Genomic DNA, 27,460 nt, shown 5'->3' on the forward strand with positions numbered 1-27,460 from the left:
CCCAAAAAGTCTGGATTAGCTATTATTAACAAAATTTGTTCTCTGATCTTTCTGGAAAATTCAAGTCTTCCATAATAATACTTCCTAGTAGTGTTAGAGGTATTTTCATCCATATCTGAAAACAGTTTAGTAGTCTAGATGAATGTTTAAATAATATTTCAGTGTATTTAAATATAATTATATTTCAATATAATATAAATAATATACCTGTCATCCTTCCCTGGACTCATCCAGGCAGACTATGAAAAACTATGATTAATTGAAATAATCCTATCAAAATGTTACCATTCAGTATTACCATCACCTTAAAGAGAAATCTCTAATCTTATTTAACCTAATCTTTAATTTAACCTTGAAGATTAAATATTTCTCAACAGCATTTACCAGTCAATATCCACATTTGCAGTTGAACTATTACTTAGATCAGATTTCTCTATCTATCTAGTCTGTCCTACTCATAACTGGAGTTCTTGCCTTCTCAGTGTAATAAAACTAAACTTAAAGATAGTGTAGCTACTTTCTCCTTGCATTTCCCAGAGATTTCTTATCATTTCTCCTAGAAAACTATTCCAGAAGGCTATAATCTCAGGTCCTTTCAGGAGGATGCCTTTGCCTTAACTGGTAAGACCAGTCTTCAGGAATCTCAGGCCCATGAGACTACAGGGAGCTGGCCAGTGTCACTGTGAGGACACTCCTGATAATCTCTGATTATGGTGACCGGGAGAGGTTCCTGAAGACTGTAAGAAGTCTTCAAGAAGGGCAAGGAAGATCCAGGGCACCACAGGCTGCAGAGCTTCACCTCAATCCCTGGGAAAACAATGAAGAAAATCCTCCTGGAAACCATTTCTGAACTACCGAAGGACAAGAAGAGGATCAAGAGTATTCAACATGGATTTAAAAAGGGGAAATCATGCTTAAGTAACCTGATAGCCTTTTACAATGAAGTAACCAGTTTGGTGGAGGAGTGGAGAGCAGTGGATGTCGTTTTCCTGTACTTTAGGAAGTCTTTTTGACACTGTCTCCCGTAACATCCTCATAGACCAGCGGGCAAAGTATGGACAAAAGAAGTGGTAGAGAAGAAGATCTACAAAGACCCTCATTTATGATAGAATAGTATTTACATTTAATTTGGCTCTCCAAAAACACCTCAGAAGTTGTTTAAAAGCAAATCTCCGGTCCAGGTTCAAAAAATCCTTCCCCACAGATCTACACATTTGCACTCTGGAATACGCTTACTATATACTCAAAAGTAATCATCATCCCTCAATAATCCATGTCATGAGCATCTTGGCTCTGCTGTGACCTCTGCCAGTTCTTCTGCCCATTCTAGCTGTGCCATCTCAACTTTACTTGATCAATACAACACATACGCTCTGGAAATAAATAAATAAATAAATCAGAGCTTGCAAACTAATTATTAAAAATGTATTCTCAACATGTAAAGCTGTAACAGATATATAGCACTATTAACCATCAAACTTTCTACGTGACCAAAAATTTTCACCTCAGGATGAATTGCAAAATCAGGATACTTATATCAAAAGACAACTGACATAGGTAAGATACTTACCTGATTTATCAAAGTATCTTATCAAAACCCATGTTTCTGTTCAGCATTAAGGCAAGACACAAGAATGATGTACTGGCAGTGTGAGGGGTATGCTGCCGATTCTCGTTCCAAGAGAAGCATACATGTCAGATTCTTCACAACTGAGACAGCTCATAGTTATAAAGGCTCTACTATCAAACTGTCATTGCCAGGCAATGCTGATTTCAAGAGCTCCCGTTTCCTGGTCGTCACTCTTTATTTCCAGCCCTTAGGTGGGCCACTGCTCACTTAATTGTTCTGCAAAGCTGACTGACAATGGCGGAAGCAAACAAGAATGTCTGAAACTCAGAAGTTTTTGATCCAGTTCAGGTGAAGTCTCACAAATGACTTGTCGTAACAGAAAGGGCAGGCAACTAGTATACAGAGGGGAAAAAGCAGCTACCAGTATCATAGCAGACCGAACATAAAGTTACATGTCATAGTCAACCAGAAAACATGCATCCCAAAGAAGTGGGTGCAGAAGAGGCACCTCAGATGGAGAGGAAACAGTCCAGATTACAAGTACCTAGTTGGAGCTAACAGATCTTCCTAACTAGACTTTACCAAGACTTTGATATCAGTTATCTGACAGACTTCCTTATTGATTCCTTGAAATTCACAGTTAATTTTGTTTACAGCTACATGTGGCATGATGAAATTTCTTTTGAAGCAGCACAAAATTCAGAACAAAAACTCCTAGTATTTCAGACTTAGTAAAGAAAATGAAGCAAATTTTCTCCTGGTAAGAACAAGGTATTTGCAAACATAAAAAATGATCTTGTATTTTTATTAATATTTACAAAATATTGTAAATTTGTAACACTTGTCCAGCTTGCACATATCAATGGTACAAAATCCGCTAGTTACATCAGTACTGAATGATAAAGTTTTATTTTAAAATTACTCAAAAGCACACCCTATCCAGTATTTTTTCCATCCAATTAAATATACATATCAAATTTAAAAATATAAGTATTATATTTTCTCTGTTTCAAGACACAAGGGATCACAAAAACACCCATCTTTTTTAGATTCAAGGTAGAATTCTTGTAGTGAGCATTTTAATGCAACTACAAAGTACTGCCACTCTCAAATTAAGTATTTTCTAGAGTGATTAAAAAAAAAAGATTTTAAAATATGGGGAAACAGAAACAACTTCTACAGATTATTAGGGTTAGGAGACGGGAAATGTAATAATAATCACAATTCATGCAGTTCTGTCACTGCTGAAATAAAATATTCCTCCTTGAAGATATTTAAGTTAAGACCTGAACAGAACTTGCAGATAATTCTACTAGAAACATTTAGTGAGTGCTGCCACAATACTGGGAAAATTATCACTTTTTAGTTTCTATAAAATATAAATTTCTCTAACACATTATCTGTGGTTTTTCAGTCAAGATTCACACAGCAGTAGACAATGACCTCCCTCAACAAACAAATCAAAAGCAGGTTTTGGTACATTGCTAATAACATGACGTACTAAGTTGGGCTTTTTTTTTTTTTTTTTCTTTTTAAATCCAGCATATATAATAATATTATACAGGAATCCTCACAGAAAGAGAGGAAAAAATTCAGTTTCTGCCATAGACAAAAACTTTATAAAAACATTATACAATTAAAATACAAAATATATATAGTACATATCAGATTAGTTAGTAGTGGCATTTGAGGTTTCTGGAGACTGAAGAAATTCATAGGGATCGTGAACCATATCTTGCTGTTCTCCAACACTCAGATGAGAGGGGCTTCCTGTGGAATATGGGAAAAAAAAATCAAAACCTTTAAAAAGCACAGAAAAATAATGGAGAGATATTTATATATATAAACAGCATGATTTATCTCACATGTTCCCTTTAGGCTTTTAAGCAAGACAGACATTTAAATTATATTTAAACAGGAGGTTTTGAAAAAGAAATTACAAGATTCCTCAGTGATTTAGATCCTTTTTGAAAAAGCAGTCATTATTCTATTACTCTGAGTTGAAAAATTATACAAAATGGAATTGAGTATCATCCAACTAACATCTCCTACCTTCTCAGAATGTCACCAAGTTATTAAGTGGTATGTTACCTTATCATCCTGTCTTATCACTGAATTTTACAGTCAACAATGGAAGGCTATTGCAGAAACCCACCTGGTACTTGCTGTGAACAACTATGCTGAAGTAAAATAAACATTATATACTCCTTATTATATCTTAAAGCATAAAGTGCAAGTGCATATAGGGATCTGCCAGTCAGTATCAATTTACTTCCCAATTACTTCAATCATGCCCCATCAAAACATAAGTAACTACAGTTAGTGTCCTTAATTCCACAGGTCAAAAATATGTCTTAGTTGCCTTTGCCATGCATATTTAAAAATTAAACATTATCCTGTAGTCAGCACACTGTTTTATCAGAGTAGTTTCATGCAAAGATTCACCTAAATTAAAATGCAAGTTTTAACCAATTACAGCAGAAGTATTGCAACTTCTGTGACACAGGTAACTTTACCAAGATGATGTTGATCTCTTTCAGAGGTATTGGACAGGGAACTCAAATTGGATGATGGCCGGGATCCCACTCTGTCAGCCTGAGCTTCATGAAGGTCCTGCAGCAGCTTAGCTGTTTCATCCAGATGTAAATGGTTATCATCATGATCAAGCTCCTTCTTCACTTTCCCTAAGGGCCATCAGTTACCAACCAAAACCCAGAATTAGGACATGCAGATTGACTCATAAATTACCAAGTCACTATAAATAAAATTCTACAACAAACTAACACAAGATTGTCCATAAGCAACCTAAATCTTGCACTTTCCTTTGCACTCCTGAAAGGCAACAGCTGCAAATCTGTTTTCAGTTTCAAGAAATACATGTTGAAATGCATTTGGTGATATTGGAGGATGAAGGACAGCATCATGGGCAATGGCTGAAACTGAACTGACTCCCAATATTAAAACAGCTATAAAAAGCTTAATTTGTCTTCCTCATCTGTTAAACTCAAGACACAAAATAATGCATTTAGTTTGCAGCAAAGGAGAGTAAGTCAGTAGAAAGATTACTTAAATATTTAACTCAAAATATAGTTAAAATAGAGCATGTAATTTATGAAGGTGAAGAAATCCCCTTCACAGAAGGTTTTAAGAACAGTATCCTCTTCAGCTACACTGATTTTATAGTAAGTCAAAATAAAATAGTGAAATTGGAAAGAACTGGAAGTATATGCCAACATACACTGTTCATTCATCTGAAGACTTTAAAAAATTTCCCTCAACTTTAAAGGAAAGAGTTTATTTTCCTCTTTCTCTTTGGGTTTCTTCAACGCAGACCTTGCTAACTTTGCAAGAGTTATGGTATGAAATAATGCTATAAACTCTCTCCAGAGGCTAAGTAATCTAGAAGTACGATTATTTCAGAAAGATCAAAGAAGTAAAATATAAGCAGCTTTCAGTGGAGCAAGAAATTCATAGTAAGACTGAAATGTCTAAACACTATCTATAAAACAGGTATTTAATAATTTTTTACTGAATTGCAATAAAATTAGTATCCGGCAGCACAATCAGAGCTTACAATTGCTTTTCAAAGAATACTGCACCTATGGGAGAAATCTGTAGAAAATTTTTTTTTCTTCAAGCTTTCAATTACTTTGGTTAAGTTTTATAACAGATAGTTTGGCATCCTTCACATTCTGAATTAAAAGTATCTTACAACCATAAGCTGTTGTTTTTTTTTTTTTGTGAGGACACTTTTGAAGACATTTGACCAGCTCAGCAGAAATGGGAACTCTACTTGCCGTAATTAAAGAAGGATACTATCAGACACATATCCGAAACAACATCCTAATACTTTTACACAACTGCTTTATTTGAAGCTAAAGTCTTGGCAACACCTGAAATTTCTTCTGATTTTTGTTTAGGGATGTTCCAAGTGGTAACATGATTAAGTTTCACATACTCACCTACTTCCCAAGTAATTTCAAAAGACAGCATATGAAGCAATAACATTTCTGAGCCAAAGCTCCACGATGATTAACATTTACTTTACAGTATGAACACATAAAAAACAAGCAAAGCTATCAAAATTGTGAGGTACAAATACTTTGATTTCTTCAGTGATACAGGAAAAGCTAGCTTGGCTAGCACATGGATGTCTCACAGGAAAAAACAGACCAAGGTTCATTCATCTTGTACCAGCCCTAGACTTTTACCTATGTCAAAGGTAGACTTATTAACTACTTTTCAAACACTTTTTTGTTCTTAGATTCCAGCTGTTATTTGGCCTAAATGGTACAACTAAACCATAATTGATGGCTTATATATTTAATTACTTACCTAATGAACTTAACATGGAAATATCAAGAGACACATCTGAATATGGTTTCATGGAGAGAAAGTCCAAGTCAGAAGTGTTACTGTCTCCAGCAGATTCTCCAACCTATTAAAATAAAAGAAACAGAAAGACTAGCAATAGCAACAACCTGTCGTAGCTTTTTAATGTTTAAGGTAAATGCATGAATCCATACTCTCCGTGCCACATTACTAGAGACTGGAGCATCCATAACCATATTGGCTAACCTGCAACCCACAGGCAGCTCAAACATCGTTCCAGGACAAACCAGTCATACGGATGGCAAAAGATCTGCAGGGTAGTCTAAATATCTTTCATCTCATCATCCGGGACCGTTGACAACAATATTATGAATCCTCTGGAATTCAATTACATGCTCAACTCATCCCTGGCCCATAGCAGAACCCTGGCAGGGGAAAGCACTAGCAGTATCCCCCATCATTAACTACTCCCAGATCCCCTTTTCCCTCACCTTCTCAATGCAACATTGGATTTATTTAAATTTTTAGTATGTGACTAACAAAACCAGTAAGGTGGGCCTCCCTATACACAGTATCAGCTGAAGCTGGTCTCTCAAGTATTTTTTCTAAACATTTGAATAATGAAATACTGCCTGCACTACAACAATTTCATTTTTTTTTCCATACCTATTCCAATATTGCTATATAAGGGCAAAAACTAAGAGATCAAAGTAAAAGTTATAAAGCTTCAAAACACATTTTAACAGAATTCCCTGAGGTTGCCTATTCCAGCAGGAGGAATAAGATGTGCAGAAAAATACACAACCAGGTATTATCTTTTAAAAGTATGAAAATGAAACTTAGCATTTTCATTCATTAACTTAACCAGTTAACTTCCAGAGAAATACAAACCTTTCCACAAAACATAAGGAATACTTACAAAACTATAAATCTGATTAGTTGCTATAATGTAATCCATATAATTTTTATGTGAATTGCCATGGAATATAGTGCATACCTTCTGTTGACACAAATAACTTGCAAGAAAAAAATCTGTCCCACTTAAAGAAAGATCTGATTAGTAGCTGTGAAAGCATAAGATATGCACTATTTACCCCTATTTTCTAACAGACATTTTAAATTGATGCAGTGAAACTGATAAATACTACTGTGTTTTTCCAGTTTTATAGCAGGTTGAACCTCAAATATTCATCAGCAAATCAAGTATCTTTCAGATTTCTAAGTGATCTTTCTGCCTCTGAGATTTAGTTATGCATGCTGAATTAAGCTAGAGAATACAAAAGGACAAACTCACTAACTAAACCAGACTGAGGGTCAGAGTACTGAAAAGTACTGAAAGCTTATTCTAGATACTGTAATTTTAATTTTCTACCTCAGAGCATGCACACCCTTGCACTGAAACAAAATTAAGGTCTCAAACTTTATTTATTTATTTTTTTTTTAAAAAAACCCACACAAACCATTTTACCATAATCTGTTTGGAAGAATCTGGACAGGTATTACGCAACTTGTGTTCTTCTTTTATTAGAACTGGTAGAACCTAAAGAATCAAATCATATTTTAGATCTCAGCATTTCATACCTTATACTTAAGTTTCCTAAGAATACTCTTAGTTTGTGTAATTTACTGGTTTACAATGAGCAGATCCTGAGCCACCACAGAACACTATTATGTTTTGTCATGTTTGCACAGAACTTTTACAAAAAAAATAAAGACTAGCTCTTCTCAAATGGGTGACCATATACATTTACATAAACAATTTAGAACTGACCAGGACAGCCTCTAAGGATCGCCTCTTTAGGACTAAACTAACATCCTCTTCTTTATTATATACTCCACTTAGCAATTTTTTTCTGTATTATTATACAGAACAGATGCACATTAAATAAAATTAGGAATTTGAATGTTGGAAGCCCAGAGAAAATCACTTTCTCTACCTTAAATGTCAAGACACTTTTTCCAGTAAAACAAACAAACTAGACAGATGAGTATCGGCATAACTTACTTTAACTTCATCCAGTGGTTTTACTGGGATATTTCGCCTCTGGAAAGAAAGAATACTAACAATTACTTTTGCTCAACATAAGAGAAAGACCTCTCTTGTACAAATTTCAAGTATATTCAAACTTCATACACAAAATGATGCTAGAGGTATCTGAAATGCAATTACAATGTAACAGTTACTGTTTTGAAATATTTTAGTATTATGCATTTTAACTAATCTTTCAGTCCCCTGACACTATTTCTTCTGCCCATTAACATTGCATTCAAGTGAAGGATCTTAGTCATTACTTCAGTAATTTCTGATTCCAAATAATTTAAGGTTGCACTTTCAGAGATTTTAATTCTTACTCAAATGTAGCAGCACAAAATGCTCAAGCATAAAACACCATGGCACATTATCACTGAATCACATTTAAATGCACAAAATCTGTACATAACCACATATGCCACAACTAAATAGCATTTCTAAGCTTAAATAGCCATTGCCCATTTGAAAGGTATTCAGAAATTCTTATTTGGAACACTATTCATAGAACAAGGTTGCAAAAAGGGAAAGGCGCGTTTTATTTTAAAGTGAAGTTCAGTATGTTGTATACACACATTTCAAGATGTAGAGGAATATTCAAAATACTGGTTTTGAACTGGCAATTTTTTTTTAATTAATCCTTTACATTTCTTCCTGTTTCATGTACAATCTTTTGCCAGTATGTACTGAAAAAAAAAATACCCAGAAAATTCTGAAGGATCTTCTGTATTTTTCATACTAATGTCTCCTTTTCCACAAATATCACCCACCCTATTATGACTTCTAAGTCTGCAGAAGTTTAGCATAATCTCATTTCCACCACGTCAGAAAGTTTGAATACCTTCCATCCTTCTCTCCCTGCCTCCCCTTCTTTATTCTTGAATCATTCAGAATGTCATAATTTTAAGCAGCAGATAATTATTTTAAATTAAGAGTGGTTTTCAGAGCGAAGATAACATGAAACAACATTTTGCAGTTTCTGATAGTCTGTTTTGTTTTGGGAATTCAAACATTCCCACTAGAATTATACACACTTATCTTTTCTCCAGTCTTAGTATGAATCTCTTCAGTAAAGTGCTTTTGGAAATAAGTTAGAAGTTCTTCCTTCAGACATACTACATGAATTTAAAAGTTAGCACTGTTGGGTAATACATACCTGTAGAGTGATATTAATCTATTCTCCAATATTATTTCAGTGTTCCAAATAATTAATCCTTCTACAATGAATACATTTTGCATTTAAATTAAGAAAAAAAATTCCTTAACAAAAGCATTGCAATATAACTCAGAAGCACCCAAGCTACCCAAGCACCATTCAGCTGGCTGGTCCCTTCTTCCCCCGCTATGCTACATCCCCCTGCCGCTTCCTTTCTGCAGTCACACAGCGAACTACATTGGAGAACCAATCTAGCTGAAGAAAAAGATTACTTCTCTGACGATTAATAAAGTTTCTAATTTGGTGCACCACATAGTTGCATGAACAGCGAAGCCTGTACTGCTTAAACTGGCAGTGGAAAATAAAGCATCTCATACAATATTAAGAAACAGAAACAGGTCCATTCTTATTTTGATGAACTTGTGACATTCTTGCACACCAGGGACACACCTGCTTTAGCTGATAAATAGTTTTGGAATGATCTCCACTAGTGATCTGGTCCAGAAGATCATCTACTATTTTCTTGCTGTAATTTCCAGCATCCTTCACAAATTCTTGTAAGCTAGTAGGAATGGAGATATAAGCATTACAAAGAAATGTTTGCCTTTGTAAAAGGTATTTCAACTTATAATACAGTTTTCCCCAACTATGCTGCATTACACCTACATTTTCCTTGTTCTTTTACTCTTTATGCTTCTTCAGAAAAAGCTATTAAGGCCTTCAAGATACGTTTTTTTTTCTTTTTTTTTTTTTTTCATTTGAAGTAAATGTATGTGCAAACTTGTTTTTGACAACTACCAAATTTTCACTTGAAGTACAATTGGTTGTGGATTAAAGAAAACACAAAGAAAATAAAAAAGTTTGTGATGAATACTTTCCTTCAGTGACTAACAATTTAACAAAAAGTGGCAGTTCCTTTTCAAGTAGCTTTAACTGCTTTGAAACTCCTTAAAAAATATAACTGTTAAGTTACTGAAATCTATTACATGCGTATCTAAACTGACTTACCGGTGGGTTTAAAGCAAAATGTTACATCCTTAGAAGCCTATAATATCCTGTGGTCAAAGACCCTAATAACAAGATCCTTAACAGCCTTGCAATAAAGTAGGGTAAGTTAAAAGTGCAAATAAAAAAAAACCAAAAACCAAAAAACAAACAAACAAAAAAAACCCAACCAAAAACCAAATCAAAACAAAAAACCAACCAAAAAAAATATTCCCACCAATTAGGATGAAGAATAGATCAAGCTGTATAGTAAGTAATTTTTTTGAGTTTTAGGAAAAAAAAAAAAAAAATCATCAGGATTTGGAGCCTCCTAGTTGACATTTAGTCCAAATTGCTTCTTGTAAGATTGCTATGAGAAGCTAGGCCTCCTAATAATGAAGGGCTTACCTTAAGGCACACTGTATCCCAGTTTCATCACCATATGCTGAGTACAGGAGATCCATTTCATCCGATTTCAAATCATGAAATATAGAGTTGTTTTGCATTGAAGGTGCTGTACTAGCACTTGTAAGAAAAGTTACTAGAGAGGTAGAAGAACAAGACGACAAACGATTAACACAAGTGTAAAAGACCACTCAGAGGGGCAGAAGGAGGAAGATCTTGGTTTTGGAAACAAATACAGAAAGTGCAGTGTGTTTTTTTCTCCTCTACTTGAAATCAGGAGCAATATCTCAAGGAAACTTCCAGACTCTAGAATCAGCACAACTATTTTTACCATATAAACAAACATACTTATACTACTTGAAAATAAGGAAATAAGTTAATCACCCTACTTCCACAAAAAAGATTCATCCCTCTGCCCCCTTTTATATTTTTGGTTTTTGCACATGTCTACTTCACTGTTGTTTGCCAGTCTGTTTTCAGAAAACAGATTATAAACTATTAAAGTGTCAATAATACTAGCAAAAAAACTTCCACAGTTTGCAAAATCCTTGTCATACGATACAAAAATGCAAACGACCAGAAGGTTTTTTTCTCAGCTCTAAGCACAGTTGCTCAGGAAAAATTATTTCCTCACAAGAAAATGCAGTGTCACTATTGGAAAGCTTCTAGTGTGGCTATAACACTGAGGCAAAACATTAATTCATAAACACCTAATCAAGTTATGTTTAATAAGCAAAAAAGTCAATTTAATTAAAACTGCATTCTGCTGTAAATGGAATTACTATATATATTATAGAAATAACCAAGTGAACTTTAATTTGGAGATATGTATAATCTGAAATTATTTTATATCAAGAACTTGCTCAAACATTTAATTAACACGAAGTTAAAGTATGTTCTTCCGCATTTACCTTTATTTCTTCGTTCATCTTTAAAGCCCAGTGTAGTGAAGCCAGGTAATAATTTGCTTGACAGTGAACTCAGATCCACCGGGTGAGTCTCTTCCTCTAATAATTTGATTTAAAAGAAGTTAATTTTTAGGAAAGCATTTCATGCTTAAAAGTTACCACAAAGGCTAAATGTCTTTTAATCTGTACATTTTTATTAAGGACAGGTAGTGAAATTCAGGTTCTCCATTTAAGTTTCAAATCCATGCTGTAAATATGTTTCCATCTCTTATTCACAAGACCTATGGCTTGCTTAGTTACTTCACTTTTAAAGTATGCAGCAGCATCTGAAACTCTTTTACTAGCTGATTCACAAGCACTCAATATCCAGATATTATGAAGTGATAAAAGCAATTTCTTATGCTGACTAAGTGGTAGTTTGCCTATAGAAACCCAGATACCACATACAGAACCTTGTTAAGATAATTACTATTATTGCAGTAGCAATATTTCTTTCTTCTAAAGTTCTGAGAAGTGCTTAATTAAAATGGCTCAAATAATTTGAAATGTGCTTTTAAACTTCAAAAAATACCAACAACATTCAGGACACTTCCAGTTATTTTAAATATCTCTTGCTGTTATGAAATCTAATGGTGCTTACATTCAATTACTGAACAACAGAAAGCAAGTTTATCCTTAGAACCTTACTCGAATAAAAAAAAAAAAAAACCAACAAAAAAAGCTACAACAAAAATTTAGATTATACTATTGGCTGTAAATTCAGTGCAACTAGTATTAACTATATAAACAATCAAAAAAGATTCTAGAGTACAGAAACATCAGGAAGCAGTACAGCACTTTGCACACAGTGAAACCTTCCTCTGCTCCCATTACCATCACTGTCCAAATTTTCAGTGGCATGATTTCAGATGTATTAAATAATTTATTTTTTTTTTTTTTCTTCAGAAACAAGTGAGGGCATGATGGCAGGTGAAATGCTCAATTTCATTCCAGAAAAATTTACTACCAAATGAAAAGGAATTTAGACAGCAATAGAGTTACAGGCTTGTATACCCCAATCAAAAAATCAACAGAAATGTGACTTGTCAAAACGGTTAATACATTCACCAATGCAACAACAGGTAAGCTGTAAATGAATTCCAATCTCAAAAGGTGCAGAGAAGTGCTAAATCAACAAGACATAGAGCAGCATAAAGACAATGACATTTCATTCATTACAAACTTTCAAAACTTCTGCACTTTGAGCTCAAAACTAAAACAAGCAGAAAGCATGAGACAATATAAACAAGGTACAGTAGTAACAGAAACAAAAACTCACAGAAAAGATCAAGGAATTAAAGAAAAATAATTAAGCGAAACCTAATTAACTTAAAACTGAAAGCTAGCTAATAATTTAAATTAGGAAATTAAAAAAAGGTAACAGATGTTTCTGAATTTGCATCTGTGCATTGAACATTTACATAGGATTACGGCACTTTCATTCACCTTTTGTCTATTAGATTTTAACACTACAGCGTTCTTGGAGCAAGAACCTGTCTTCCAAGTTCTCTATAAATTTGTAGAAATGGATAAGTGCTTATAAATATTATTTGACCTTCTTACTGTTAGCATCAGTAAAACAGCATCTGAAGAGTGAAAATTTGAAAGTCAAAGAGAAATGTCTTATATTGGAGATACTAAACATAGCTACTGGGGAAAATAGTCTGGGTAATAATTTTTTTTTTTTTTTTTTTTTTTTTAAAAAAAAAGCCTCATCTATACTACACAGGATCTGTACCTACAGTTAAGACTTCAAAATCTGCTAGAAAGTTCAATGTTAGCAATGTTTGTTTGAAAGATTATGGCACTTACCGTCTGCTTCTGGATCAGATGAATTTACTACACTAAATAACAAAGTTCCATCTCCATTTTTTTTCAGATAACCAATCTGTAAACAGAATCACAAAGATACAGAAACAATCATTCAACAGTTCAAACTCAAAGAAGGAGTTGCTTACTTATACAGAAAACTATAAAAAGCATTTTAAGCTGTATTCAGATCCTGCACTCTGGTATTCCCTTTTTAATACAGAGAATCTTGGGCCACAACTATTTATCATCATGTAGCAAATGCTTCAGAACAGAAGATTCAGGAGTAAAAGTTTGTATGTCATACATACAGCTCCTTATTCATCTTCCTAAATCAGATCTAAAGTTTGCATCTAAGATAAAAAACAATTCCATTTTGATTAATATGGAGCCAGGCTTTCTGACTGCCAAGCCTAGAACACACTTTCTTTTTAGAAGCACAATTGTAACTCCTATCCACAATCTATCTCACTGTTTATCTTCAAATCTAGACTGAACTACTTGTTTTCACATCTCACACACAACTTTCTCTAATCAGACATACTTATATGAAGACACTATCAAATTCTTGAAGAGAAAGAAGTCCTCTCAGACTTCAGACCTCTCAGAGCAGAGAGGTGAAAGACAACAGAACACACTGGCATCTGTAAAGACAGAGCCAGAATTGATGCAAACTAAGCTGATATCAGAAATGGACTACACATGAATCATGCAAAAAAGACTAGCTTCTCAGTAAAGAAGGAAAATGAAAACTATGCTCTTCCTAAAGAAATACTAGTAAATACTTCCAAGTAAATTGAACAATAACTCTCTCCCCTATTTTGTTTTTTTTTTTTTCCCCTCCCTCTTCCAAAGTTTAAATCTCTTTCCATACATAAGGCCAAATCTAGTGCTGGCATATAATAAAAACAGAGGTGACAAATGCTGCAAAGAGAATGAACAGGAACCGTATCTTCAAGTGATGGCAGAAGTTAACAATGGCTGAACTCTAAGAACATGTCAGTGTTACCCAGGATTCAGTGGGATCTGCAGTGGGTTGTCTAGCTGATTAACAGCCTAGACAATTAAGAGCTGCACACCTAGAGCAACTCTTTCTTGAACACTGCAAAACTGACTGCCTCAGCATGAAAGGCCTTTTCAGTAAAGCTAGCAATTAGCAGAAGATTGGTATTGCTTTAAAGGGTTTTTCGAAAGCCACTCTTACTTTGAAGGTTTCAAATAGCCTTCAAACCTAGCAAGTCATCTAATTATGCAAAGAAACAGAAATATACCGACAAAGTTAAATCTTCTCCCATTGTTCTTTGAGGCTTTACTTCCTGATCAAGTTGAGCCTTGCATAACAAGGGCCACTGTCCAAGAAATAGACATTTAAGTTTGAAGACACAACTGCTACCACTAATGCTTCAAAGCAAATGTTTCCTCTGCAACAGTTGTCAAAAACACAGGTGGAAAATGTAGGATGTGGCAACATCTTGATTCTTTTTTCAACTGCAGTGGTCATGTGACAGAACGAGAAATGTGACAGAACGAGAAATAAGAACTAAGTATGATAGTGGTAACAAGACTCCACACAATGCAAGGGAAACAGAGTATATGTATCACAACATAGGCCTGTAGTGAACATCTGTAGTGTTCACTCCAACCTTAGCACGAAGTAATAAAGGAATCCACCATATCACATAGCTAAGGAAACACAGCCAAGAAAAACACAGCCCGTAAACAGATCGTGCTGAGAAAACTGCACTAACAGTATCACTGAGCTTTTCCTTCTAACTCTTGGAACAGCACAAAAACCAAACATATGGAACAGTACTAAAATAACATTCAAGATGATCAAACCTGTGCTTAGCACTGTCCAAAATTCCAACATGGACAAACTACTGCTATCTTCTCCTAGTCACTGATGGATGTCTGTATTTTGTACTCACAGAAGAACATGCTATAGCTGACAGCTACTACTTGTAGGTACAAAACCACAAGAGGTTCTAGACTTCTCACTGAAAACAGTAATTTAACACTTAAAAATTCCTGAATTCCTTAGGTTGGGTGGAGGAAATCCTAACAGTCCTTCAACCCATGCCAAAGTTTGCTTTTTGTGGGGTTGCAACAGTAAGAAGAGTGTGATGGTATTTTAATAACTTTGAGTGCTAAGGATTGCAACTAAGGAAGCCACATTCAAGACTGAGCAACATTTCACCGTTTTCTGCAAGTGAATTTCTAAAAATGTTCACCACACAACTTGACATCCATTTAGGACATCCTACAATGGGCTTCAGAGGGAACAAAATTATCAATAGACAATAGTCATATTGGTATTCCACACAGAGCACATAGCCTAGATGTTAGTCTCAGAAAACGTAATACTAAAGCAGGTTTCCTAAGATGAAACAAAGCATTCAATAGTCAGACACAAAATGGAATTGTGAATTTTGTTGTACAGTAGACCTTGCTGTTGGGTAGATATCGATTGATCCTATCCCGAGCTTCATCTGCTGCATGTTCCACTAGTGCCAGGACATGTTCTTCAGCAGTACTATCTGTCAGGCTGCACGCATTTCCCTCAGGTTCAAATATGCAACTAAGAAAAGAGAAGAGGAGCAGCTGAAGAAATTAAAATCTAAAACAGAACAAAGGGCTGAATTCTGGGTTTGCTAAATAGAACAATCAGTCCCACTTCTCTCCCAGTGTCAGTCTACTTCAGCATTTAAGTGAAATTATAATCACATTATGAAACTGAAGTTTTACAGCAGAAGCTGAGTACTACCAAATTATGAAACTTCAAAAATTTAACGGTTTCTGTACCTTGATGAAAATAAAGGAAGTATTACAAAACAGAGATTGGGAGTAATATTGTATTAAGACAAGGTGAATGCTGTATGTGTCCTTTGTCTCCCACATGCACAAATACACTATTTTCACAAATTCCAAATAGAAGGATGCAGAAAAGAAACTACGTGATGAGGGAATGGAGACTGTGTAACTCTAATCTGAGGAAAAAAAAATTAAAAAACCAACAGGCTGCATTTATGAGAATTATGTCATTTAGTTGCTTGTAGAAGTAGGACACTGCTCCCAGTATAACAGGGAGTTCTTTGATTCCTACATTTGTTAATATTGGCAATTAGTATTCCTAATCAGTATCGATCACACCATTCTTTCTCATTGAAATGACATAATTTAATATTTATCTTTCAGTAGATCCCTTTTCATTTAAAGCACCAAAACATTAAAAACATAACAAATAAGCATATCTAAGATGGAACAGGACATATCTTAGCTATTATATAAGATCAGAGAAAGGTAGTATTATAAGGGGAAGTGTAAAGATACCATAGGATAAGGTAGTCTTCCTTACGTTATATATTTAAAATAAACTTGCACATCAAAAATCTTTCAGGGTATTATATGGACATTAGACACTAGGGCCAAACACCTTAGGTACTGGGTAGAGCATCTCCTCACACCAAATCCATTTCTCTCTCCTGGTGTATCTTCTTCCATTTGCTTAGCTAAGAATTTCTCTCTGTATAGAGATTCAGATCCGATACACAAGAAAGTTTTGCTATTAAAGACAACAAAAAGATCACAGGATCATACTATTATGAGACATATGTTAGACGATTTTTGTTTCATTGAAACTTTAAGAAAGGGTGTACACAGCAGGAAACTCCTCAACAACTGGCACTTTCTATCACACTCTACAGAATACTTAATGGACAAGAATTTTGAGAGAACGTTCAGAAGTTTGCAATGTCCTGGGTAAAATTTTCAAAAACTACTTGGATTTAGGATGTTCCAAGTATTCAAGTCACTGTTTAAACTACCGTATAGAGGTCTAAACTGCTTTAACACTTTGCAAACATTGACTTCATCTCTTTCTCCACTTTTAATGTGAAATATTAAGGTAAAAATATCCGCTATTAGGTGGGATTCTCCCCCTAAAGCTCTTATTGTACATCAAAAAAGAATAATATCTATCCTACTTATGTCAAAATCAAGTGTTTAGCAGCTCAACTTAATTACAAAATCCAAATTAATTCCAACTACTAAAGTTACACAAACATTGAAAAGAACAGGAAAGTAAATTTATACCACAACTAATTGTAAGGAAACTGGTATCAGTGTAAAATTAAAGGCTAGTTATTTTTAACTATCTGAATTGTATGTTAAGGTGGATATTAAAGAGAGAGCATTACTAGATTGCTTAGCAGTCTCAGTTTCTTGCTCTGTTAGCTAACTGTATTTGAAGCCGACAAAAAGTGCCAAAGCACAAAGGTACTCCTGTAACAGAGTTCATGTAAGAATTAATCAGAAGATAAAATCTATTATGCTGGGCACCATACAAACCAAATCACCGTATATTTTAAAAAAGCCAACCAAACAAAAACCAAACCACCTCCCCCCAACCAAGTCTTGTTTACAGAAAGGTACTTTCAGTTAATTCCTATCCACAATCCATTAAACAAAGAACAACTTACACTTTGATAATTCTTCATGATACAGCAACAGATATGTTTCTGTATGCTGACATTAGAATAGCTCCAGAGAAAAAAAATTACTGTTCAAAATCATTTTTGAAGAATCATGTTGCAGTCTCCTATTTTCACAAAACAACTACATTAAAATACTACTTTTTCCATCAGACGTTAAGCAGGATTGCAAAAATGCTTGAAGTGTAACAAAAACTATGTGGCTGATTAGAAGTCTGAAGTCCACTTTTAACAAAAACGAGAGTGTGAACTTGAAATAACAAGTTACATTTCACTTTTTTTTTTTTACTTTGGATGTTTAAGAAAGAAGTCTGCAGAACATATCTACATGATCAGGTTAAGACATGACTAGTAATGCTCTGTTACAGTTTTGTTTTCATAAAATTCCAGTTGATATCATGTTCTAAAATTTAAATTCAACATCTACCTTAGGATGTCTATGTAAGAACACTGAACAACATAATTTGCTTGTAAATAACAGTTTTTGCTAATTTCTCCTCATAAAATAGAAAATAAACCCCCCTAATTTGACTAAAATTAGATTTTAGCTATAAAAAACACGACTTCGTGACACGGGGGTGCCTATTAGCTGAAGACAGCTATTGCATTAGCAAGGTATTCTACAGAGAAGCTTAATAAGATTTTATTGGGAAGATGTTATCATCTGCTCCAGAAACAATCTGCTGTATCTCATATCCTGACAGATAAGACTAAAGTTAACTAAAATAATTTACTGATCTGGAGCCACTTTGCCCTCCCAGAAAGATGCTGCTGGATTTTGATACAGTCAATCATTTTTGGGAGGGCAGGGGGAGAAGACAAAATGTGAAAGGTACTAAAAACAAAAGAACATTTCAAATCATCCTAAGAAGGAACTACTTATTATTGAATATAAAAGAGGATAAAAATATCTATATATACACATTAACTGTTAAGTGTTTAAAAGGACATGCAGTAATTCTTTGAATTGTTTGTTTCAAGCTGCGAATCATTGGGTTATTAAACTAGTCCTATAAATAAACAAATAAATAAAATACAACAAAATTCCCCATTTATCTTATGGATCACAAGAAGAAAGGAGTTTTTTTCCCCTCAATTGCTGCTGTCTAATATTACAAAAGCTGCAACAAACCAGTAAGCATGCCCATTAAAACCTTTACCTAATAACTTCTTTATTTTGCTTTTTGGATTTCTTGGTAGTCTCTGCTTGTACAGGAACAACTTCAGGAACAGGTTCCTCAACTGGTGTATCTTCATCACCCAAAAGAGCTGCCTGCTGAGAAAAATCCATGTCCTGCATAAACGACATGCTGCGCTTCAAAGCTAACAGCCGTTCCTAGAATCAGAAAGGACAGAGCGGCAGGGACTTAACCTTTCCCTCATAGCCAAGATGCTATGATAATGGGATGGGATGGGAATGGCCATGGCCTTATTTTGTTCTTAATGCCTCGTTTCCAATGGTGATGCAACATGATTTGGTCATGGTAGCATGGCATCAGAATTTCTCCAGCTCAACTATCAAGAGAGAAACAAACAACAACAAAAAACTGCATATGCAAAGACAACTGCCTAGTTTACACAAAACTTACCATAACTGCAACACATGCACATGCACACACACGCATGCACACACACAAAGCAGCTCACCAAAGTAACTTCATTTTACAAGCCAACAACTGTATTTGAGTAAAAAGTGTGTTTGCACCAAACACTCCCCTACACCCACCACCTTAAAAAAAATAAAAACTTTCTTGTTTGTGCAGAAATAAAACTTAAATGAGATCTTGTTTTCAAAGTTACAGTCAGCAGCAATATTTTACAACAGTTTGTTTTTATATATGTGGATCTTAATTGCTTTCACTGAAGCCAGGGGAAGAAGCTCCTACAGACTTCAGTGGTGCAGATAAGGTCAAGAAATAACGGTGCAGTTATTACAAGAATGCTATCAAGCCCTTAAATATAGCAGCACTAACAGGCACTGCTATAACTAATCACAGATGGATGAAATAACATCTATCACTGTAATTAACTATGTTCCTTTTACATATGACAAAAAAAAAAACCAAAAAACAAACCAACACCCCAAAGAGTTTCTGCTTTTTGTTTTTAATAGGTCTCTTACTTTGCTCATCATCTTAAAGCCTGTGTGTAGTATCTTCTTGGCTAGCTTGTAGTAAACAGTATCTGGTCTGTTGTAAGTCATTGCATTATCACACATCAGTTTAAAATCTGCCTGTAAAATACAAAACAAAAGAACTGTTAAAGTTTTTAACCCCTTTGTTAAGTGACTGAAAGATACCATTCCATCATGGCAGCTCTGTGAAGAAGACAGTAATATTTTAGCAGCAGACTCACGAAGTAAATGCAAGCCAAAAGGTAACACTGAATTGCAAAGGTTTGAGCCTTTTTTGCTTCTTCAAAGTGCTCAGTTTTGTTTGGAATTGGCTTTTTGGTTACAAAAAAAAAAAAACAACACAAAAACCAACAACAAAACAAAACAACAACAACAAAAAAAACCCACAACAACAAAAAATAAACAACACAACTTTTCCCTGTATGCCAAATGTAATTTTTCCTCCTTATGCAAATGGACCAAACAGAAGAAAAAGAAATTAAGAGGACTGAGGCACCAAGGTTAAGTTCTTTTTGGTGTTTTTCCCACCTTCAAGATCAGAACAGACTTGAGAAATACAGTGACATCAGAAAGACAAAGTGTCTTACATATAACTTTAATTCTAGTAATTTGACCACTTCTTTGGTCACTTGCACTAAAACAAAAACAAAAAGAAAAGAAAACTCCAAAGCATAAGAAACAGTCTTCTAGATGCTCATCGCATGCAACAAAAGAACATCACAGCCAAGCATGATTTTGTTTTCTCCTTTGAATGGTTTTCTGTCATACATAATTTCAAGTAATTTTTACTGATGTTAAGTTCCCAAAACAAAGGTGCAACACATTCCACTGTAAACAGAAACAAAAAATTTGTTGCAGATTGCAATTACAGTGCTTTTTTTTCTAGTCACATGCTACTGATCTGTGAAGTAAAGCATAGAAAGCATTATTAGAAGCTCTGTGAAACAATGAATTAAAGATATTATTATATGCCTCTGAAAATTTCTGAAGTCGGCAAATTAATAACCAAGATTCATGCAGTAGTCTTTGCAAGCACTTCACAAATTGGATTCTAACAAATTAAACTGGCGTCTGATTTAAGTATGTCTTTTTCTCTCTTAACTTTTCAATATTTAAACAATGATTGTTCAAGAAATTAGGTTTCATTTCTTCTGCAGACACAAATAAAAATGTTTTTTGTCCATGAGTCCACTATATGTGATGATTACTTGATTATTTGCAACTGTGTATGCAAACACAATGGCTTTTTGAAAAGTTAACCCATTGAGTTTACAGACCAGTGAATACTGAGACAAAGATTTTTGAAGATTACTGCAGCTGGACACAGACGTCTTTAGAAAGACTTTCTCTGGCACCCAATATTTACACAAAATAACCCTGCCCTACTGCAATCCTGATCAGACTCTATAAAAACAAAAATTTGTTTTATTTCCCATTTCCATACAGGGATGTCAGAGCAGTACACTCCTATCATTTAGTAGTCGTCATCAAGTCCATACTAAGCAAGCAGGTGAACAGACTTACAACTGGTAATCTTTGACTTTCTATGGCTTTTAAGCCATCTGCCTTCGCTTAACAAGATCATCACAAAAACAGTAATTCAGAAGGTGAAGACTAAACTATGAGCCAAGAAGCTGATAAAAAGGCCCATGTGAGTGATGGTCTTTGAAGTGCTGCAGAAAACAACAGAGAAGAGTTTTTTGCTTGCTCAGCTTTAAAGTAGGTCCATTTTTCAGCAGCAAAATTGGTGAGTTTTTTGCAGCATTTATTGAATCTTACACAAAATGCTTCATATATCCATAGTTTTGTTGCAGACATGTCAAAATTGCCTTTTGATAAATCTACTTGGGTTTAGATAAAAAAAAAAAACAAAACAAAACCAAAACCAGGAGCTCCAGGTTCTTCAACTGCTTAACTCTTTGTGAAAGTCTTACACCTGTTTACATCTAGCAGCACATTATTGGTTTCCACAGTAATTTCTAGTAGAGTGTAGTAGAATCTGACAAATACAGAGCTTCCACAGTGAAAAACAAAGCAAGAAACCCATTCTAACACACAGAATATACAAAAGCGCTCAGTTCTGAAAAAATGCACATTAAAATAATGTAAGACAGGCTTCTACAGTTAAAAAGAAACTTTAGTTTCTTACTGTATAGTTCTGAAATAACTAAATCTCTAATGAATTACCTTGAATTCAGTGACTGATTTGTATTCATTTGCTGCAATTTTTTCTTTCATCGTACCAAAATCCATGGGGTGCTTTATTATCATGGAATATCCAGGAGCAATGGCATCCGTGACTGGAAAAGCGAAAAATCCATGAGGATCTTTCCTAAAAATAAAACCAACAAATTTAGATTTACATCAGCAAACAAAATGATAATTGTTCTTATACTACATTAATAGTATAAAAAGAACAGTACTTAAAAGGAAAAAACACTAAAAGCACTCTCATAAAAAGAAGCATATGTGAAAAATTTCCTGATACAGGAGAGAATTTTGAATACATACATGTAGACTTTTTGAAAGCTAACTAGCTCTTGAATTACTTAATTATTTCTGTGTATACTTTCTGTGCAATAATCTCTTCAAACTCTTCTTGTTCATGAGGTCCTCTAAAAATAGTGTTTAGTATTTTCAAATTAGTTACAAATTCAGCTTATTGCTATGTAATAAAAAAGGAAGATGAAATATTTTGTCTGAGTGCTTGGGTTTTTTTGTTTGTTTTGGGTTTTTTTTTGTTGGTTTGTTTTGGGTTTTTTGTTTTTTGTTTTTTTTTTAAAAAAAGCCTATGAGGTATAGGGTTAAGATCTTACGGAAAACAATAAAATAAAAAGCCTCTCCAAATTAAGAGGATTATCAAGTAAGCAGGTATAACCTTGCTTTGGTATCTGACAAAGGACACAGAATAAAACAAAGTTTTATGAGAACAGTTCAATTTTTTAAACAATTGAAACTGGTAACTCTTTTTTAATCCCTAAACTAAGTCATCAATATTCAAAAAATTTGTAATGGCAACATATCCTCTGCCCAAGAGAGTTCCCCACCAAAAGCTAGAATTGCATAGTTGGTAATAATTTTCCTCAAGTAATCTTTAAAAATTACCAGGTCTGACATGGTTGCAAAGGTTACCAAACATATTGCAGCCAGTCTTTAGGCGCTATTTTCAAACAGAAAAACCAGGATAAGAAGTTGTAAAATAACACATATAAATATGCATTAGAGACTGTCGACACAGCTGTAGATACAATATGCTTAATACCTTTGAAGCTGGCGAAGGAAGTGTTCTAGCAATTGCTGGATCGGTGTGCTCTCATTTTCAGCTGCAGTTTGAGACAGAAATACAGATTGAAATGACAAATAGATGCAGATTCGCTGGCAAAACAGGTACTGATTACGATTTCACTTCTGTATAGATTAAACAATTAACACTACACATTAATTAGCTGTTCCATGCACATACTTCAGAGAGACTGGCTTTAATGTGAAATTTGAAAAACTAAAGCAGCAGCAGAATTAAAACTCCATCTCTTCATCATGACAATGGAGAGACATGTCCCTTCTCAGGCAGAACAGGTAAGGTAACCCTCATGCTTCTGAATGAAATTTTCCAAGCAGATGAAAACAGAAGCCTTGTCAATACAGAGATCATTTTTTTAGCCCGTCAGTTTTTCAAGGCTCCAGACTACCCACAGACACAAAGCTTTGACCAAAAAATTTCTGTTATCCCTATTAGGTCACCTCAACAGTTGATGGACACCATTCCTCAATTTAATGTGCAGTCATAATTAGAAAATTTCTCCATAAATTACTTGACCTTGGGCAGTGTTCCAAACACATGACTCAATATTCCTAAAGACACAACTTTTTGCTACCAAGTTTCATTTCCAGGCATACGTGTACTGAGATCACAATGTGTCTGAAAATTCTTGTAAGTAAAAGTTTCCACTGGGTAATGCTGAGTTTTAGCTATCAAGCAATAGCTACCGGTAGAGAAAGCATCGCAAAATCTGAAAGGATTAAATATGCAGAAGTTACCACACACAACTGTTAAGTATTTTGGCTAGTGATGAGAATTAAAGATGACTGGTAAATGAAAACTGGGGGGACTATAGTCTTTAGAGACACTCCATCACAACTTACTGACACACTTTTGATGAAAATAGAGATACTAAAATTAAAACTCCACATAGGTTATAAGAAAAGACTGTAACAACAGCTAAGCAGTCTCCACAAGACATTTTTCCCTCTGAACTAAGCAAAACTTAGTTTCAGACATTATGATCGTTGTTCTGCAAAGGTTGAGGAAATGCTAAGAAGGAATCAGGGGAATACTACGCACAATAACACTTTTACACGAGCCTTATTCTGCCAAGTAACAGAAGCTAGTGACAGATATCCTTGCCAAGTTCAATTGCATGAAAACAAACCTACTAAAACCCAGAAGCACCAGGAAGAATATTGACTTTTCAGATACCAGAAAGTTCTGAAATTTGGAAAAAATAAAGTCTCTAGATTTCAGCAAATCCTCATGGAAATTTTACATTTTGGTACCTTTGACAAAAGCTTTGTTTTATGTGCTTTTAAAAACACCCAAGAATATTTAATTTTTCACGTTGCTCACCTGGCTGAGTTCTGCATGCTCTGACAGGACGATCTGGAGGAGGTTCAACCTCCACTTTCTTCCCAGGATCAAAGTCATCAGTTTCTCCTTCAGTGTCACACTGTTCTTTCTCCCTTTTCCTCTTTTTCTCTTCCTAGTACATTACGAAAAATACAGCTTTTAAAAGAACATACTGGGAACATGCAATCTTACATATCAAAAGGTAAGAGACAGCAATTTTTAATTTGGAATACTCATTCTATATCTGAGCCATAATATGGTTTAAACTATAGTGCATACATTTTCACTGTCACTTACCCCATTTTCTCCTCCAGTTAAAACTAATACTGTTCACCTTTTGTTTCTTTCTATTTAATATACTATTGTTCTGTCATTAGTTACTGTACTTTTACTTAAAAGGATATTAAACTCTGAAGCGATTTAAACATAAAATTGCATGATAATAAGCTACACTTGAGAGTAAAGAAATTTAATTTACTATTCATTAAAGAACAGTCTGTAGCTCTGCTTTGATCAATGTGTTTTTGTTTTTTGGTGTGTTAAACAGAAATCAACAAAGTACATGATAATTTAGGAAGCCTACAAAAGAACCATAAGGAATGCCCTGTAACAGTGGTGGCAATTAATGATCTCTTCCTAAGCTTCAAGGCATGTCTGAGTCATTCCTATAATCTTACAGTCATCATTCATGTCAAATAGAAAAGCATATTTTCATTAACCTTGTTTACACTACAGTCTTGTTACTTATCTATCCGTTAGCTTCTTTTACATGCACTAATAATGAATTTCTGTGGAAAAAAATCCAAACAAACCCCCTACCCCATAATTTAGCAAAGGCAAAACAAATAATTTGATCTGATGTTGCAAGACATTTGTTTTGCTACATTTCAAGTCCCAGCCATACTCTTAGCTGAAACATTTGAAAATATTTGTACAAAGAAAATTTTCAACTATTTGCCCTGTATTCAAGAGCTTCTGACTAATCCTACAAGATACATCACTTTAAAGGAATACAAGCCTAACAAGTAAATCAATTTGAAATGGCAGACGTTAGCCATATACTTATACAAAGCAGTACTGAAAAACTGCCATATGAGAATAGTAAAACTACATGACAGAAGAGAAAAAGCAGAGAGACCAGAAAATCATTAGTACATAAAAGAAACACTAAAATGAAACTGTACAGATAACTGTATTGTCAATGCCTTCTTGCTGATTTCAATCGGGCTCCTAAAGTCTCAGCACTGACAACTAAGATGACCACACCATTTGCTACTAACAAAACCTAGCATGCAAGTTATTCTAAACAGGAGCCAACAAAACTGTAGTACCACAGTACTCAACAGATCAGATTTCAGAAAGCTTTTTTAAGAAATCAATTTCAATGTTCAATAGCTTAGTATATCTCAGGAACAGAAAAGCAACATAGATTTATTTGAAAAGCTGAAAATACTCTCTGCAAAGGGTAGCAAAACATGTTTCTGACATGACTGAAATACAAAATATCCAACTTAAAACTGGAAGTATTCATACCTACAGACAAGCAAACAGATAAGAAAAACAAGCAGTTACAAAAAACAAGCTTTCACTTTGTTCAGAAAACATCACAAGGATACCTCTTTTAAATGGGACACATACACCAACGTACACACAGAGGTTTTCTACATTTGCAAAGTGCAGTCTCCAAACAATAAGCTTCCTTCAACGGTGATTTAAAAAAAAAAATTTAAAAAAAAAAAAAAAAAAAGTTCTGATACTCTGCGCCTGTTTTTAGTAAGCAAACATGAAGACTGCTATGCTGTATCACAGCTTACCTTTCTCTTTCTTCTTTCCTCATCATCTAGATGCTTTTCTTTTTCCTTCTCAGACTTTTTTTTCTTTTTTTTCTTCTTTTCTTTATGTCGTTCTCTCTCGTGATCTGATCTATCATCATAGTAACTAGAATCATGCCCTGACCCAGAAAGTTCGGTCACTTCGCTTCCTCCAACTTTAAGCACCAGCTTTAAAGGTTTTTCCAATGGCTTATCCACATAATCTACATTTAAAAAGTAAAACATTTTATTAATGCATACGGAGGTGACAGCATACAGCAATTACTGATGCTTCTTTTAGAAATACTGTTTATAAGAATTCGTTGCAGGTTGAAAATACATTCAACACATCTGGAGTTAAAAACAACAGCTAACAAATCCAAAATAAGAAACAGACATTCAGCACATTTTAAATTACTATTTTCCCCCGATCTGTAATACGTAAGGAACTAACTCCTCGGCTTTCCCTGAAAACATCACAAGATCCTTGACCGAGTAAGGCGAAACCAAGTACCATCCAAGCCGTGCAGTAACCGCACTCCATCAGTAACAGCCGTACGAACCACCAAGGTGCCCGGTCTCAAAACCCCACCACACCAGCGCTGCCTCCGCCTTCCCCGCGCCCCTCCCGAGCCGCCTCATCTCTCCCACCCCCCGCCGCGCCACAGCCGCGCAGCGCACCACCTCCCTCCCTTCCCGCGTACTGCCCCCCGCCTTCCCCCCGGCATCGGGACGGCGCCGGCAGCCCCGCCCCGGGGCGCTCCCCCGCCACCGGCAACTCAGGCCTTCAAACCAGGGCCTCTCCTTCCCTCCCTCCAGGCGCGGCGCTGCGCTACCGCCCAGCCCGCCACGGGATGCCGGGTCTCACCGACAGCCACGGCCGGGGAAGGGGTAAAAGCGCCCACGGGGACAAAGGCGGGCCCGCCCGCTCTATGCCACCCCCAGATCCTACCGCTGTACGCAGTGGCGGGGGTCGAGCGCCATTCCGCTTTCTCCGCTTTGTGTTTCTTGTGCTTCTTCCCCATGGCGTAGCCGGCCCCACCAGCCGCAGCCTCCCCTCCGGAAGCGCTCAAGGAGAAGAGCCTCTTTCCGCCTGCCGCGGAGGAAGATCCAGGTCAAGAGGGGAAGGGCGGAGCGCCGCTGGCTAGCCCGCCTTTTACAAAACGGCG

The 27,460-nt window shown here is 35.3% G+C and overlaps 1 protein-coding gene across 8 annotated transcripts; it reads right to left on the reverse strand.

The window, feature by feature from the left end:
- Positions 1 to 2,354: 2,354 nt before the first annotated feature.
- BRD9 (bromodomain containing 9) lies at positions 2,355 to 27,451 on the reverse strand. Of its 8 annotated transcripts, none has more exons than XM_086743092.1 (18): positions 27,244 to 27,451; positions 26,295 to 26,515; positions 24,481 to 24,613; positions 23,119 to 23,179; positions 22,044 to 22,188; positions 19,845 to 19,955; positions 18,883 to 18,995; positions 16,666 to 16,794; positions 15,678 to 15,810; positions 13,236 to 13,311; positions 11,388 to 11,483; positions 10,480 to 10,612; positions 9,538 to 9,649; positions 7,908 to 7,946; positions 7,371 to 7,442; positions 5,906 to 6,008; positions 4,087 to 4,254; positions 2,355 to 3,340 (listed from the first exon to the last, which is right to left on the reverse strand). In XM_086743092.1, the coding sequence occupies exons 1-18, from the start codon at positions 27,314 to 27,316 to the stop codon at positions 3,240 to 3,242; spliced, it is 2,019 nt and encodes a 672-aa protein (XP_086599218.1). In that variant the 5' UTR covers positions 27,317 to 27,451; the 3' UTR covers positions 2,355 to 3,239. The 8 variants fall into 8 exon arrangements, with proteins under 8 accessions (XP_086599218.1, XP_086599217.1, XP_086599216.1 ...); XM_086743091.1 differs by having other exon boundaries at positions 18,883 to 18,998; XM_086743090.1 differs by having other exon boundaries at positions 16,666 to 16,755; positions 18,883 to 19,058.
- Between the last annotated feature and the right edge of the window lie 9 nt (positions 27,452 to 27,460).

Source organism: Chlamydotis macqueenii, chromosome 2 (genome assembly GCF_036417535.1).
Source record: "Chlamydotis macqueenii isolate bChlMac1 chromosome 2, bChlMac1.mat, whole genome shotgun sequence".
NCBI classification, from domain to species: domain Eukaryota; kingdom Metazoa; phylum Chordata; class Aves; order Otidiformes; family Otididae; genus Chlamydotis; species Chlamydotis macqueenii.

Bases quoted from the DNA above. Each gene is read 5' to 3' on its own strand.
- BRD9 (XM_086743089.1), bottom strand. From the start codon at position 27,316: ATGGGGAAGAAGCACAAGAAACACAAAGCGGAGAAAGCGGAATGGCGC. The intron at 19,059-19,844 runs GTAAGAGACCTA...TTCTGATTCTAG, and splicing joins GCTTTAAGATGATGAGCAAA to GAACGGCTGTTAGCTTTGAA. The intron at 7,947-9,537 runs GTGTGTCCCTGG...CTTTCTTTCCAG, and splicing joins CTATTTATCAGCTAAAGCAG to AGGCGAAATATCCCAGTAAA.